At 35.1% G+C, this 17,282-nt stretch overlaps 3 protein-coding genes across 3 annotated transcripts; 2 read left to right on the top strand and 1 right to left on the bottom strand.

Moving 5' to 3' along the window:
- Positions 1-575: 575 nt before the first annotated feature.
- Positions 576-5,727, top strand: LOC126660378 (probable 1-deoxy-D-xylulose-5-phosphate synthase, chloroplastic). Its single transcript, XM_050353850.2, has 10 exons — positions 576-1,068; positions 1,154-1,273; positions 1,354-1,518; positions 1,758-1,908; positions 2,198-2,466; positions 2,661-2,943; positions 3,430-3,722; positions 4,305-4,583; positions 4,670-4,954; positions 5,330-5,727. Exons 1-10 carry the CDS (start codon positions 910-912, stop codon positions 5,477-5,479), a joined length of 2,154 nt encoding a protein of 717 aa, XP_050209807.1. The 5' UTR covers positions 576-909; the 3' UTR covers positions 5,480-5,727.
- A 2,334-nt stretch (positions 5,728-8,061) lies between these two features.
- Positions 8,062-12,587, top strand: LOC126679967 (probable boron transporter 7). Its single transcript, XM_050374995.2, has 14 exons — positions 8,062-8,232; positions 8,690-8,798; positions 8,909-8,991; positions 9,243-9,435; positions 9,533-9,671; positions 9,750-9,915; positions 10,003-10,169; positions 10,356-10,529; positions 10,624-10,719; positions 10,809-10,925; positions 11,037-11,356; positions 11,461-11,740; positions 11,853-11,993; positions 12,094-12,587. Exons 2-14 carry the CDS (start codon positions 8,695-8,697, stop codon positions 12,127-12,129), a joined length of 2,016 nt encoding a protein of 671 aa, XP_050230952.1. The 5' UTR covers positions 8,062-8,232; positions 8,690-8,694; the 3' UTR covers positions 12,130-12,587.
- Positions 12,588-12,621: 34 nt separating this feature from the next.
- Positions 12,622-17,031, bottom strand: LOC126679912 (potassium channel AKT1-like). Its single transcript, XM_050374936.2, has 12 exons — positions 16,623-17,031; positions 16,174-16,539; positions 15,996-16,053; positions 15,596-15,913; positions 15,264-15,509; positions 14,928-15,026; positions 14,707-14,739; positions 14,417-14,605; positions 14,094-14,309; positions 13,923-13,998; positions 13,225-13,815; positions 12,622-13,134 (listed from the first exon to the last, which is right to left on the bottom strand). Exons 1-12 carry the CDS (start codon positions 16,841-16,843, stop codon positions 12,812-12,814), a joined length of 2,736 nt encoding a protein of 911 aa, XP_050230893.1. The 5' UTR covers positions 16,844-17,031; the 3' UTR covers positions 12,622-12,811.
- Between the last annotated feature and the right edge of the window lie 251 nt (positions 17,032-17,282).

Here is a 17,282-nt window from a genome sequence, read left to right as displayed (position 1 = left end):
AAACCGAATTTAATTATTTTTTTATTAAAATTAATTCAAATATTAAATAATTAGAGTCTAATATACTTTCATATATGTTTAAATAACAATTATTAATTCATATATCAATAATAATAAAGATATAAATACAAAAAACATATAAATATAAGTATATATGTATATTATTTTTAAAAAAGTTATATATTTTATATTAAACTTCGGTTCATTCGGTTTTTTCGGTTTTTCGGTTTTCAAAACACACAAACCGAACCGAACACCGAACTCCGAACTTTACCTAAAGTAGAAACCGAACCAAACCGTTTTCACCGAAAAACCGAACCAAACAACAAAGTTCGGTTCGGTTCGGTTCGGTTTTTCGGTCTGGTTCGGTTCTTGCTCAGCCCTAACGATTTCACCCCTCACTTTTTCAACGATTTCGTCCTTCAGTTTTGATACTTAATTTACCCATAAGTTCTTTGACTTCGTTGACTAACATTAAAAATAGATGGAAGGACTAAAATATTGATTGAAGTAAAAATAAGGGACTATATAACAAGACAGATTAAAGCGTGTATTATGTCAAATGTGATAGTAATTTGCTCTTACTTTTTACACTTGATGCCATTTGGGTCTCTGAAATATATGCTCGTCATTTTGTGTGGTTGCCTCCTGACCTCTATAGCTAGCTTCCTTCCTGACTCCGTTTATATTTTAGTGCTATTTTTTTAACTTTGCCGTTTTTGATACCAATCGTCATCTTCGTCACCGCTTCTGCAACCTTCTTCTGTCTTATCTGCTTATGGCAGAATCATCAGCCGTTTTATTATAATCTTTATGATTAAAAATTACCCATACTTGAAGATCCTAAATGTGCTCTTTTTTCAGTAAGACTTACTTTTTGAGAACCTGGGTTTTCTTTCTGTTTTTGTAATGGGTACTGCTTGTGCCCGCTACCCTTATGGAATCACTGCACATTCCTGCAGAAAATCTGGTCGAAAATTGGATAATTTAAGCTCTTATTTTCCTAATACAATTGGGTTTTCAAGAACTTACCTCTACCAAACTTCTGCATCCACCTCTATTTATAAGGTATGCTGACAAACTTAAAATGATTTGCATAGAGTATAAGCTAATTATGAGATTTATGTTTTTTTATATATGATCTGTTGTGTAGGGATTTGTTAGTCAAATATATTCAGTACCTGATCTTGATGATATCTTTTGGGAGAAAGTTCCTACACCCATACTTGATGTGGTTGACAACCCTCTCCATTTGAAGAATTTGTCTACTCAGGTTAGTTTATCTACTTGCTGAATTGCATTCGCATGTTTCTTACAGTTTTTAAGTTCGATAATTCTGTGTTGGTTATGCAGGAGTTGAAAGAGCTGGCGGATGAAATACGAGAAGAGTTGTCGTCTATAATGTCGAGGACTCAAAAGTCCTTTAAAGCTAGTTTAGCTGTGGTGGAATTGACAATTGCCCTGCACCATGTTTTTCATGCTCCAGTTGACAAAATACTTTGGGATGTTGGCGAACAGGTATCTTCGGCAGCTATAGTGTTATCTGTGCAGGATTGCTTATCCAGCAGAAAATAGAACACAACCAGATCAATCTATACTTGTTTCTCTGTTTGTTTAGTGTGGTGTCTATAGTATTATAGGGAGGTAGGGACCTTAGCAAAGTGCACTATCGCTCGTATGCTCATCTTTCATTGGAACCTGATTATTTTTGAGAAATCTTCTGGTTTTGTGACGTTAAATTCTATCTGTTTTGACAGACATATGCACACAAAATTCTCACAGGAAGACGTTCCCTTATGCATACTCTGAGACAAAGGAATGGTCTTTCTGGTTTTACGTCTCGGTCTGAAAGTGAATATGATCCATTTGGAGCTGGGCACGGATGCAATAGTGTTTCCGCTGGGCTTGGTAATACTTCCGTATGCTTTCTTCTTGTGTTTATTTCAATTTTAGCATGATATTTTTTACTTTCCTGATGGAAAATATCTGCCCAGAAGATTTTGCAACTTGAATCGAATAATAGAAAATCTTCATTTGTTGCTATTAATCTTGTAATCTTAGTAATTTATAGATATGGAATGGTGATGCATATGAAAACAATTTTTGTGTGAGTTAAATTGTAGAAATCTATGTCTGTGCTTATTTTGTATGAGCATGGTAAGGCATGGAAAACCTAATACAATTCTCTTCCTATCAGGCATGGCAGTTGCCCGTGATATAAAAGGAAAACGGGACCGTATCGTAACAATCATCAGCAATGGGACAACTATGGCTGGTCAGGTCTATGAAGCAATGAGTAATGCAGGCTATTTGGACTCAAATATGATAATCATTTTAAATGACAGCCATCACTCTTTGCACCCAAAGATTGAAGAAGGCCCCAAGACTTCAATAAATGCTCTATCTAGTACTCTGAGTAAGCTCCAGTCAAGTAAATCATTCCGGAAGTTTAGAGAAGCTGCAAAGGTACTCCCTGTAGTTTTCTTCTTACCTATGCGACAAAACTTGAAAATGACCGTTGATTTTATGACAATTTGTAGCCAACATAATAACCAAATTTTATGCCTTGTTACGTTTCAGTACATTTAAAAAAAATTACATCGTTTGAGTTAATTCAGGGTTGTTGATGTACATTTTTTTTCCCCCAAAATTTCGTTAAGGGCGTTACCAAGAGGATTGGTATGGGTATGCACGAATTAGCAGCCAAAGTGGATGAGTATGCACGTGGTATGATAGGTCCTCTAGGATCAACTCTATTTGAAGAACTTGGTTTGTATTACATAGGCCCTGTTGATGGACACAACATTGAAGACCTGGTTTGCGTTCTACAAGAAGTGGCATCTCTAGATTCGATGGGTCCTGTATTGGTGCATGTAATAACGGAAGAAAATCAAGGAACAAAATATAAGCCAAAAATTGATGCATTAGTGAGCCTACAGGAAGGTGTGTACTCTTCCAACTCCTCACTTAATGGGTCTCGTCTCATAAATTATTATCTTTATGCAATGATGTGAAAAAATACCAAAGTGTAGTTGGTCAGCTTTTTATACATATCATTATCTTTAGATATTTATCCTAAAACTTTGTTTACTTTTAGGCATTATTTGAGTTGAGGAAGTTGAATGTTGGCTTTACTGTCAAAGTTTGGAAAACCTAGGACTGATTAATTGCATGCTTGAGCTAAGAGTACAATGCTAACTATGAAAAAATATACATCTGTATCTTTCTGTTCTTCTCTAATAGCTGCTTGAGTCAAATACATAGGCTAGATTTTGGTGGAATGTTTTAGCTTTTAAACAACTATTAATAATTGGCCAAATGCATGGAAATTTAATAGGGAAATTGCAGATACATTTACTATGGTACTTTCCATCTTTTCAATTATGAATTTGTGATCATGATCTCATAAGTTCTCCTCTTCTTATGCAGGTTTATGCAACTCCGATTCATTTTTGTATAATATTCACACTCGAACATATAGTGATTGCTTCGTAGAGGCTTTGATTATGGAGGCAGAGAAGGACAAAGATATTGTAATTGTTCATGCTGGAATGGACATGGAAACATCATTTCAACAAATTCAGGAAAGATTTCCAGACAGATTTTTTGATGTGGGAATGGCTGAGCAGCATGCTGTAACTTTTTCTGCTGGTCTATCCTGTGGAGGACTGAAGCCATTTTGCATAATTCCTTCTACCTTTCTACAAAGAGCATATGACCAGGTCCTCGCTCTCTCTTACTCTCGTCCGTGTAGCATGTCAGCAAGTGTACTAGTGTGCAAGCATGCCCGAACGCAACAGTATTGTTGAGCTACACTTGAATAATTTGTCATGTGTGATAGGTTTAGCCATTGGATAATCTTAACCATTGCAGTAATGAGAACCAGTTTTGTCAATTGCAGGGGTAATTGATTCTCGGAGTTACTAAAGAATCCCCTTATTTCATTTAGGTGACCATACTTTAATTTGTTTTATTCTGGTGACCAATTTTTAATTTGTTTTATTTGCATACTTGGCAATCAGATTTTGCTGATTTTTGCTTGAAAACTTGACATGTATGCTTAAATCAACAAAAAACGATTGTCACGTAAAAAAAAAAGCAAAAACCGATTGCTTCGTTTGCAATTTTAGCCTGAAATCTCCCGTAAAGATGAAATTAAAGTTTAATAAACAAAATAAAAAAAATGAAAGTTTGATTATTAAAATGAAATAAGACTATAGTTTAGTAACTCCGATAATCAAATTACCCAAATGTAGGAGGATAATCTTAACTATTAAAACCGATTTTTTATGTGGATTCTGTAGGTAGTCCATGATGTGGATCAGCAGAAGATTCCAGTTCGTTTTGTCATTCCAAGTGCTGGATTAGTTGGGTCTGACGGTCCTATGCAGTGTGGTTCTTTTGACATAACATTCATGTCTTGTTTACCAAACATGATTGTTATGGCACCATCTGATGAGGAGGAACTCGTGGATATGATTGCTACTGCAGTTCACATTGACGATCGTCCAGTCTGCTTTCGTTATCCAAGGGGTGTCATTGTTGGGACAGGCCATTTTACGCACACAGGAATTCCAATTGAGGTATTCAAAAATTCTTTTGATCTGAAATTCTGAGTTTGAGCATAGTGATTGTACCTTTTATTTGACTGCTGTTTTCTCTGGAGTAGATTGGAAAGGGAAAAGTTCTTATAGAGGGGAAAGATGTTGTTTTGCTTGGTTATGGGTCAATGGTTCAGAACTGTCTCAAAGCTCGACACCTTCTTTCAAAGCTTGGCATTGAGGTAACGGTTGCCAATGCAAGATTCTGCAAACCACTCGACATGAAGCTTCTGAGAGAGCTGTGCGAAAACCATGCATTTATAGTCACAGTTGAGGAAGGCTCAGTTGGAGGATTTGGATCTCATGTTTCACAATTCCTTTCTCTTGATGGGCAGCTAGATGGTAAAGTGAAGGTAATCCTTAACTCTTGCTGCTATTTGATTCACTGGTTTCAATTCAGTTTGACATCATTAAAAAAATTGGTCTTTAAAGTTCAGTTCGGTTTTCAAAGTAAAAATTTCAGTTCAGTTTGGTACAAACCAAACCTAATATACCGAATCGAGCCTATAAAACCAATGAATGACTATTTTGGTTCAGTTCGTTTGAAATGTTTTCATCTTTTTGTAAATTCAGCTCGATTTCATTTTTAATAAATCAAAGTTCTCGAAGTGAATGCACAAGGGTAGATGGATATGAAGTGTGAGAAATGAATGACTCTTAATTTCTTATGCTTATGTAGTGATTATAAAAAATTAAGTTTGATATTTTGTTTGAATATATTTTTGTAGTGGCGACCAATCATGTTACCAGACCGGTATATCGAGCACGCACTCCCAAAGGAACAGCTTAATATGGCTGGGCTCACTGGACATCACATTGCTGCAACCGTACTAAGACTGCTGGGTCGGACCCGTGAAGCTCTCCTTCTAATGTGTTAGAACTCTATATAACTATTTTATTGCAAAAGAGTTATCAGATTGAAGGTGAGTCAGGCAAACAGAGATGAAAGCTTAAGAAGTTGGTGTGTTTAGAGTTAGTTTGTGATGGATACTTTTGTAGGTTGTATAAATCAATATTAATTAAGATGACAAATGAGGTTTGTAATAATTGTATAGAACTGCGAAAGTAGAAGATTGCATGGTTGATCTCATTTTTCTGCATGAATACAAACCAAGGCAGAACCCTATGTGCGGATCAAAGGCGGAATCGCATACTTTATCTGGATTCACAATGTAGTTATTCTTGTTGGCTGAGTTTGTACAAGTTTAATTTACTTTATAATCCATAAAATAAGATAACTATTATATAGAGTATCTCCATCGGAGCGCTAAATCAATTTAATAATACTAAAATTTAGCATTTAGAATGAATTGTATATCTTCATTGCAAAACTAAATCATGTAACTAATGTGGTGCCATAATTATAAAAATATAATTTATTTATTTTGAAGGGTTTTAAATTAAATTAAATATGATAAATTAATATGAACAAAGAATTGAGAATCACCGACAGGCATGGCATGTTGAAGTTGGGCAAAGTGATGGCAAATAGTTTGACGCGGTTTGGCCAAGTAATAGCATGGATTGTTTTCACATGAAATGTAGAGAGTTGGTTAGTTCACCCAGTTGTTCTTCCGAATGAGGCTGAGGAATTGTTCAAATGCTATTGTTTGCCATTGCCACTACTGCTGATCTACGACTATTCAATATGAATTGCACGTGCCATGCATCAAATTAAACGCGTCAACAACTCAATTATTTTTTCCACTAATTTACATAGTGATGATTGTGTTTTTGGTTAGAATCATATCCTAATCTATGATTGTTTGTTTTAAAAAAAATATGTGTTAAAATGTGCAGTTCGCCTCCATTCAATAATCAAGAATTCAAGTTTATTCTATAAATTTATTTTATTAATATTAAAGATACTCTTTTACAAATAAATTTAAGATTCAACTATAAATTTTAAAAGAAGTGCGACTTTAGCTCTCCTTTTCATATTTTATTTTAAATTTTAAATAAATTTCTCATCTTTTCTATTTCAGTTTTTCCTTAGTTTTTAATATAACAAGTCAGAAAATAAATTATAAAAAGTTAAATGAATATATATATATAATTCAAAAATTTATTAAATTAAATTAAAATCAAATTATTTAATATTTAGAATACGAAATAAGATTTATTTGAAAATAGAATTTACTTTTAACTTCTTTGTAAAATCAATTGTAAAATAAAGTTGAAATTATGAATGAATTTTATAAAGAACGCCTTCCATCCATAAAAAATAAATTTATTTGACTTGTATATATATTAAAAAAATATCTATTATCATTATTATTATATTTATTATTATTATTATTTCAAAGTCACAATCAATTAATTTAGTTATGAAAAAAATATACCATCGACTTTAATTTTTTTATGTGTGACTTTCAACTTTCATTTTATTAAAAAAAAACCCTTCAAAACTTTTTAATTTTGAAATACAATTATTAAATGTAAATTTATGTTTATCTGGCCTAGGGGTGAGCATCGGTCGGTTTGGTTCGGTTCGGTGGGAAAATTTTTCGGTTTTTTCGGTTTGGAAATTTCTCAAACCGAACCGAACTTTTAGTTTGGAAGTAAAAAAACCGAACTGAACCAAACCGAAATATTTCGGTTCGGTTTGGTTTGGTTAAAACCGAATTTAATTATTTTTTCTATTTTTTTATTAAAATTAATTCAAATATTAAATAATTAGAGTCTAATATACTTTCATATATGTTTAAATAACAATTATTAATTCATATATCAACAATAATAAAGATATAAAGACAAAAAACATATAAATATGAGTATATATGTATATTATTTTTAAAAAAGTTATATATTTTATATTAAATTTCGGTTCATTCGGTTTTTTTGATTTTTTGGTTTTCAAAACACCCAAACCGAACCGAACACCGAACTACAAACTTTACCTAAAGTAGGAACCGAACCAAACCGTTTTCACCGAAAAACCGAACCAAACAATAAAATTCGATTTGGTTTGATTTTTCGGTTTGGTTCGGTTCTTGCTCAGCCATCTGGCCCCTCCTAAAACGCAACTCTGGCTCTGCCCCTGCATCTTTAACAAATTTTTAAGAGATGTATTTGGAAAATAAAAACAAAATTGAAATCAAACACTCCATTTCCATTTGTCATGTGTTCCTAAAGAAAACTCTCTTTTTGCTTGCATGTGGATGCAACATACTCCTCTATAATAACTTCAGAGGATCGGATCGCCATGTGATCGATCTTACACATCAATCTGCTTTCTTTTTTTGAATTACTGACGGTCAAGATCAGCTCAATCGCACAATAACCCATAGATGCTAGCCTACAGAATCAATACACGCATTACTTCAGCAATCCGACATTAATTTCCAAGGAAACGACACAGGTCCACGCTATAGTACCCAATCAGATTATTTTACGATTCCATGAGACCCACCTTACACTTTGGGACCCACAAGACGCGCTCATAAAACCCCTTCGCTCTGCCATTTCATTTCAGCTTGGCTGCGTTTAACTTTTTGATTTTTTCTGAAAGAGAAAATCAAAAGCTATTTCGCCACTTCGCTCCACCGGGACTCTCACATTTCCGGCCGCCACCACCATCTTCTCCTCCGACGTCTGCACTTTTATTTATCTAAGGATAGTTTCTATACTGGTAAGAGTCTGACAGTATATATTAACTTAATTTTCATTTACTCGTTGTTGAAGAAGCTCATTACTAATTTATAATGTGTTTTAATCTCTTGTTTTACGTCTTTCAATGTCATTTACTTGCGTTTTTTTAATTATTGTTATACTATTAATATAATGCGGAAAACTCAATGTTTTTGACGTGCATGGATTGCTGTTTTTTCTGAAATTTCTCAAAATTCTGTTTGGTTACCGAGAAAAATTTGGCGATGTTGAAAAATGGTTTCTTAGACTCACTGAAACTGTTTCTACGTTTAAATATTTTCTCTGATTTTGTTTCTCTAATTAGTTTTCCTTAACTTACACTCAATTTATATATTATTATTAGTTGACAAAAAGTTGATGAAAATACAGCTTTTCATGTACCTTTTTTCAGTTTGTTTAGTCAGTACATTAACTTAATTAACCTGGAAATTAATCAGGATCAATGGAGAGCATCAGGTCTCCATTCAAAGGAATAATCAAAGACGTGAAAGGAAGATCTGCGTGCTATAAAGATGATTGGATCAGTGCCTTTCATTCAGGCATTAGGTAATTTATTTAGCAAATTTTTGATGTTTGATAAACTCATTCTTTTAGTTAAATTTTGATGTTAAGTAAACTTACTCTATTAGTAAAAAAAAAATTATATGCATTTTCAGGATATTGGCTCCAACTACTTATATCTTCTTTGCTTCTGCACTTCCTGTTATTGCCTTTGGAGAGCAATTGAGTAGAGACACTGGTTAGTACTTGATTTTAGTATTATTTTTTTGATAATTAGGGAGGGAGAGCGCTTGTGGGAGGAATTGAACCTGCGACCTTAGCATAATACTGTTGAGCGCTTATACTATTTGAGCTATAGCTCATTGGCTTTAACATTAATTAGTCACAGAGCCAAACTCGAGTTTCTTTAGTGTAACTGCACAGTCAATCTACTCTGTGTTAGTCTGTTAGTAAGTGTGAAAATTATGGTTGTATTTTATCTATTGCTAGATGGAAGTCTGAGTACAGTGGAAACCTTAGCTTCTACTGCTATTTGTGGCATATTCCACTCAGTATTTGGAGGCCAGCCATTGTTGATTCTAGGAGTTGCTGAACCTACTGCAATAATGTATACTTATTTGTACAATTTTAGTAAAGGGAAAGCTGAGTTAGGCCAGCAATTGTACTTAGCCTGGGCTGGTTGGTAAGGCAATTTTAGCCGACTTTTTCTTTTCTACTTATTGATTTTAGGTGCTTTTTATTTGAACTTCTTGATTTAATATATAGTGTATCCTCTGCAGGGTTTGTATTTGGGCGTCCTTTCTGCTTTTCCTGCTTGCAATTTTCAATGCTGGTAGCATTGTCTCTAAATTCACAAGAATTGCTGGGGAGCTTTTTGGCATGTTGATTACAGTTCTTTTCATTCAAGAGGCTGTTAAGGTATTGATTTCTCTACTTGATTTTGGCACTAGTGAAGTTAAACATTTTTGATGCGATTTCTCTGTTTTTGCGATACAGGGACTTGTTAGTGAATTCCATGTTCCCAAAAATGAGAATCCTCAATTGGAAGAATATCAATTTCAATGGCTGTATTCTAATGGATTACTCGCGATCATTTTCTCATTTGGTTTACTCGTCACTGCTCTTAAGAGCAGGAAGGCAAGGTCATGGCGATATGGCACAGGTGAAATAATTGCACTGAAGTTGCTAGCTTAGTTGTGCAGAGATTAAATAATAAATGTTTATATCATTATTTCTTCATTCTTTACAGGACAGCTCCGAAGTTTTATCGCAGACTATGGGGTTCCCCTGATGGTACTGTTGTGGACTGTGTTGTCATATAGTCTACCAAGCAAAGTTCCTTCTGGAGTTCCTAGGAGACTACGTTCTCCACTTCTTTGGGATTCTTCAACACTTTATCATTGGACTGTCATTAAGGTGAGTTTAGGTGACGACTGATGAAATTAGATTTTTCTTTATTTTGAATTTCTTCACTAAGGATTTGCGTCTCTTTTTATAAATTTATTCTTGGGGTTTGGGCTCAATATGATTTCATGTGACTATCTGTTCTGATCAGGTAGAGGCGTTTAAGTGGTTGAAAATTAAAATGATGTTAATTTGCAGGATATGGGAAAGGTTCCGATGGTTTACATTTCCGCTGCAATTATACCAGCCATTATGATAGCAGGTTTATACTTTTTTGACCACAGTGTAGCTTCGCAAATGGCACAACAAAAGGAGTTCAATCTTAGGAACCCATCAGCTTATCATTATGATATATTGTTACTTGGATTCATGGTAAATGCTTTTTTTTTCATTGTAAGTTTCGCTTTCATAGCTTTCCCCTTGCATATTGTTACTGAAGTAATGTTTTTTTTTTCCGGGACTTTAGACATTACTTTGTGGGCTGCTTGGACTCCCACCTTCAAATGGAGTCCTCCCCCAATCACCCATGCATACTAAGAGCCTTGCAGTTCTCAAGAGGCAGGTGCGGCAAACGTTTTGACTAGCATTTTTCCTTGCATATTCATTCCATGATTGTTTCAATTTATTTAAATGTTACAATATGGTTTGCAGTTGATTCGGAAGAAGATGGTACAAAGTGCCAAGGAATGCATTGATCGGAAAGCAAGCAACTCGGAAATTTATGGAAGTATGCAAGCCGTGTTTATAGAGATGGAAACAGCTCCACCTGTAAGTAGATGCCTTTTATCAGTTTGCTTTACATATTTTTTTTTTTTTTTGAAAGCTGCTTTACATATTTTAGAATGCTATACTTAACATGGATTTCGTGGCTTCTTGTAGACAGTTTCAGTAGATAAAGAGTTGAAGGACTTGAAAGAGGCTGTAATGAAATGTGATGATGAAGGTGACGAAAACAAAAAGTTCGATCCTGATAAACACATTGATGCTTATTTGCCTGTGAGGGTTAATGAGCAGAGAATGAGTAATCTATTACAGTCTCTGCTTGTTGGATTATCAACATGTGCTCTGCCTCTAATAAAAAAGATACCTACATCAGTTCTCTGGGGATACTTTGCTTACATGGCCATTGATAGTCTCCCTGGAAATCAATTTTGGGAAAGGATTTTACTGCTCTTTGTTCCCCCTAATCGACGTTACAAGTAAGTTCACTGTGATATGGATACTAATTGAAAATAACTTAATACATTATATATACGTTATGTAATCTTAATTTCTTTTGCTCCTATGCCATTGTATTGGGCAGAGTATTGGAAGGCGTTCATGCTTCATTTGTGGAATTGGTGCCATTCAAGCACATTGCTATATTTACGATCTTCCAATTTTTGTACCTTTTAATTTGCTTTGGCGTAACATGGATACCAATTGCTGGAGTTTTGTTCCCACTGCCATTCTTTATTTTAATTGGTATAAGGCACTCTATCTTTCCCAAGCTGTTTCATCCTCAGCATCTTCAAGAACTAGATGCTGCTGGCTATGAAGAAATTACCGGTACTCCAAAGCGAAGTCGTAGTCTTATGCTCAGGGTAAGTATCTTTTATGATCCGAAGCCTCAACAATTAAGTCCTCAAAACTTTGATAAAAGAAAACTGAAAATTGAATTTATTATTCAGCTGAACATATGATAACTTGGTGCAGGAGAGAGAAGTGCCTGAGTTGGGGACAGAGTCTAGTGATGGAGATGATTTTTTTGATGCTGAGATCCTGGATGAAATGACAACAAACAGAGGCGAATTGAAACTTAGAACTTTAAGCTTCAAGGAAGACAAACTATATCAGGCATGGCATATTTATGTGCTTTTCACTTCTGTATCTGATAAAAATGAAAATAAAAGAAAAATTACAATGACAGAATGTGGTGTTTTATTATTTATTACAGGTCCATCCACAGCAGTTTGATAGTCAACAACAATGAGTGGCGGTAGCAATTAGGATGTCGAAAGAAGCAAAGAGCTCATAGATTACAGTGAAGATGATAGCCAACTTAGATCCTAGAGGCAATTGGGTGAAATATCAGAAGAGTCTGCAAGTACACAAGCAAGTTAAACAATTAACGGAAGACAATACCGAAAAAACAAGCCACTGGTAAGGGAGACAATGAAGAGCTTGACTAGTTTTCTGGTCGTTTTTTGAGTTTTCCAAGTAGGTAGAGAGAATTGGACAATTGATTAACAACTTTTTGCCGTAGACTTTCAATATCATTTGAACCAAATTATGGGTCAAGACTGAGTCGAGGATAGAGAAACGCGACATGATAAATAGAAAGGAACAAAAAGATTCAAATTCAAATTATACTAGTTTTGCACTAAAAATTTGATGAATGGTTTTGTTACTCCTTACAAAGAGTGTAATAATAAGAGGAATTCCTTCTAATATTGAGTAATAACTTTTCAAATGCTATTTAATTCATTCATTACTTCTTACCATGGATGATCCAAACCTCTTCTTTGAGTAACAATGATCATTATTTCATCTCTATATTCCCTACTTTTGCACAGAGCCTAGAATCTTCTATTCTACTTGTATAACTATGTATACATTTAGACTACTTCTCGTGAATTTTGTACAGAGAGAGAATATGAACAAGATAACTAAACCTACCAAGTGTATGCTATGTTCCTATGCTTAAAATCTCGAAATCTTTGTATTCCAGTGGCTCTACTGCTAACAAGAACAAGATGATCATCATCTCTAATGAGCTCTATATCTTCAATCTCAGCCCCTTCTTTGGTAAGAATTTTGGTGGCTGAGAATCCAAATTTTTTGGCTCCAATCGCTAATAGCTCATCAAGCGATTTTGGCAACAGAACAAGCTTCCCTTCAAATGCACCTTTTTCTGGACAACTAATAGTCACTCTGCCTGGATACTTCAAACTTGGAAAACTAGCAGCGCCATCACTTGCAGATGGAATCACTTCAGCTGTTGTACAGACAGACGAATTACAATGTTTAACAAAATTAAAGATTCCCTAATAAAACAATTATAACCAAAATTAAAGTTCATACTCACAGGCATTTGCACCAGACATGAAGCCGAAAAGTGAATTGTTAAAACTGTCAACCCTTCTCCTCTGGCAACTATTAGGCCTGATTGTTCTAGGAGTAGATGACATAGAATCAGCGTTTAAAATTGAAATTGTGGGTTCACTACTATGCTTTACTATATGCTTCCCCAGATATGTCACTCCCTGCTGCTTTGGAATTGTCGGAACATGCTTTTTTTCCTTCGTCTGCGTATTTTGGATCAAAGCTTGAATTTCTTCATGGCCCTGATGATCTGCTAAATCCCTTGCTGTCCATCCATCTACATCAGGAGTATCAACATCAGCCCCTTGTTCTAAAAGGAACTTGACCATTTCAATATTTCCATCGGAAATTGCAGTATGAAGTGGTATTGTTCCGCTGCTTGTGGGGCGTGTCACATCTCCACCGCAATTTACAATCTCTTTTAGCAAATCCAAGTTATTTTGCTCAATGTCTGCCAATGCGAATTGATCCACATCTCCACAGGATAAGGTGGCACCATTGTCACCAAGAAGTTTAACCACAGATTCATGTTTACCCAGCAACGCTTCCCAAAGAGGAACATTGCCTTGTGAGTCTGCAAAAACCAGAGCAAACAATTTTAATCCTCAATTTTTCCAAAAGCAGAAGTAATCTTTACATGTTATTTTATACCAGATGCATATGTCATAGGCTAGAAAATACCTTTCATATTAGGATCTGCTCCGTACTCTAGAAGGAGCATTACACAATGCTCAGCCCCATTTGAAGCTGCAATGTGCTGTTATGAAGTATATCACAGTAAGTTCCAGGTTCATATATCCACATGATTCTTTTTAGACAAAAACATTTATATTACAGAAACAATTTAATTACCAAAGCAGTTCGCCCATTGTTGTCCAATTCATTTGGATCTGAACCTCGTATTAGCAACTGATGCAACAGTAGGTCATCGCCTCTCATAGCTGCAAAGCACAACGTAAGAGGCAGCTTCATTCTCCCACGAGGCAGCTTCATTCTCCCACGAGCCAGCATTTGCTGTATCTCTGCTAATATTCCTCCCATCATTGGATCCTTCAACTCTGTCAAATGCTGCATTAATCATATTAACATCTACGTCTAAGTTAACCTATCATCCTAAGATACAAAGGCATTTCTAAAGCATTGTTTTCATAATTATCGGTATGATTTTTGCTGACCTGAAGAAGATTGTTCATAATTATCCTTCCATCTCCAACATTTGATTGCACGATACTTAAAAATGCAGTGCGGTTCATACGCAGCAGCTGACTCAATCTTTTGGTCCGAACTGTAAACATTTGTGGCCGGTAACATAGCAACCCAACCTCACCCATGACAGCTCCTCTTGTTTTCTCCTCACCGATAACCTAATCTTAGGTTCAAAGTAACACATGGTAAGATTTCTTTTACAATTTGATTAGCAAAGTAAGGAAGAAAATATCAAAAAGAATTCATGTTAAGAACTTGCCTGCTCTATTTCATTCGTTTTCACAATAAGTTCCTGTGCACAACACATAGGAAAAATAATGATAATCAAAATCCAATTTCCAAGTAAAAACACAATCAGGCATTACAAGAGGACTTTTTCTTTTTTTCTACTGAAGCTTGTAAGTAATTGACAGAAAACTTTCAGTACAGGGCACTGCAGAATAGGATGAAAAGAAAAGGAAATTGTACAACTCAACTCACCACAGCACCAGTCACCAATATATACATGTCTGCGGGTGCCTCATTCTGTAAAATCACATCTTCTCTGGGAGGGAAGTACTCTGCTTTCATCTCAGCAACCTTCAAAATTCAAACAAGTTTCAAAATACAGTATGAATACACATATAACTTAAGGCCATATACAGGAATAAGAACATATTTTGCAGCATAAATCAGGATTTAAACAGTTTCCTCATGACTTTAAAGTTCAACCTTGAAAAATGCCATTAGAACCATTTTTAAATTTATGATAAGGACAAGCCTGAGTTTCTCGACCAGAAAGGCAATAAATAAGATGAAATGGCTGCTGTGAATTACCAATTGGAAAAGCAAGTCCTTTGATACCCCTCGAAACAAGTACACCTCATTCACCAATGAGTTGAAGAGATGGCTTTTAATGCTTGACCGAATGGCCTTTGGAAGGGAATCAATTGTCTCTTGCTGATGCAGGCCCTCTGAGTCAGTTCTGTACTTTAAACTCAAATGAGCAATCATTTGATCTTGCAACCCAACAGGAAGCTGATTCCTCTGTGAAAAGCTCGACGCAGCGTTGATCGTATCTCTCTGATCAAGTGCAATGGAATACCATATCAGGCCAAGCTTTTGGCAATATGAAAAGAGAGAAGAAAATTGCTGGACATTCTACTTACAAATTGCCTTGTCCGACCAGTTGCATGGACAACCAAGTTGGTCATATTTCCAATCAGATATGAAGTCAGTCCAAGATCAAACAACATGTACAACATAACAAATATCATCTCAAATTCATTTACTGCATGTATATCACCATAGCCAGTGTTAGTAAGTGTGGTTATGGACCAGTAGAGTGATGTCACATAACGAACCCACAGCTTCTGCTTACGATAATCTTGCCAAACTAACCCAAGCCATGTCCTTGATGGATTACCATAAATTTCAGCAAGAAAATAATAGGAGCAACCTGCAATGTGAATTACAAAGAGGGTAACCTGCAAGAGCATCACAATCAATGTAAGACCAAGAGACCTATAGATTTTCAATCAATCACATGATATGACAGTAAACACTCACACATATAAGCTTCAAGCATCGAATCCAAATGTAGTTAAACTTCCTATCTTTCTCCAACCTGATGACAAAAAGGAGGACAGTGAGAACAAATGAACACAGTATTAATGAATCATGTGCAAGAATTCAATTCCATTGCTGCATGATTTCACTTGTTTCGAAACGGACTCAATTGAATTACCTAGCGAAATAGCGACTGACTCTCCAGATACGCCAGAGGCGAAAAACCATGATAAAGTAGCCATATTTCTGAATTCTATCAGGCAGAGTACGGACAAGTTCAGAAGGAATGGTGGAGATAACATCACAGAAAAACCAAGTTTTAGCATACTTCAGAGCAATTTTCTTTCGATTATCAATAAGAAGATAAGAAGATTTATCAAGGTAAGCGACGCAGAATGTCAACACAATGTCTATTGCAAAAAATGTATTCACAACATTATCAATCACAGTAAGTGGCAGTGTCGGCTTTTCAAGAAAACCGCACACAAACGGTGACGCCCATGCTGTATAAAACACTAAAAACACCAAAAACTTCTCCCATTTTCTGTAAAAAAAAACAAACAAAATCAGTAAAATTCCATTGAGTAAAAATAGAAAAGACAGTGGCATTGTGAGATTAAAAAAAACCTGTAATGAGGATCAAAGGGAGAGATGATAAAAGGGCGGAGTAGTTGATGAGAGCGAGCAGGTTTTGCACCAAGAGAAGGCAGAATTTCTCCGGTAATACTAAAATGGCTACCGTCGTCTAATTCTGTGTCGTGGACTGATCCTACTAATCCTTCATCGTCATGACTGTAATCTCTTTGTCCACCAAATAAGCCTCTTCTTCCCTTCTTCCTCATCAACATAAAACTGTTTTTTACAGAAAAAGAAACCTAGAAATTTTAGGGTTTTATCAGGTTTTTATGAGGAAATTCAAATAAAAAAAAGCTAGATTTTCTGTGCATGAAGATACGTAGTTATATGAGTTTGCTCTCGCTACTGTTGCTGTGTTCGCTATCAGTCCTTACGTACTCCGCATTATGTGTGTAGTAGTACTCTTGTTTTCCCTATTATAATATGTTAGTTTCAGAATTTTAAAGTCCAAAACAATTAAATAATTTGTATCCATATCTAATTTTATATTTTTTGTTTAATTTGTAGCCATAATTACCCATATTTACGTGATCCGTTAATGAATAATAAATATAGAAAGATTAATATATGTAAATTATATTTAAATGTTGTTTATGATAATATAATGTTGATTTTTTTTTAAACTAATAAAATTTTGATTTAGTTAAATAG

This window comes from Mercurialis annua, linkage group LG1-X, assembly GCF_937616625.2.
Source record: "Mercurialis annua linkage group LG1-X, ddMerAnnu1.2, whole genome shotgun sequence".
Taxonomy (NCBI): Eukaryota; Viridiplantae; Streptophyta; class Magnoliopsida; order Malpighiales; family Euphorbiaceae; genus Mercurialis; species Mercurialis annua.
The sequence above is the reverse complement of the archived record's forward strand: the minus strand, read 5'-3'. Positions and strand labels throughout refer to the sequence as shown.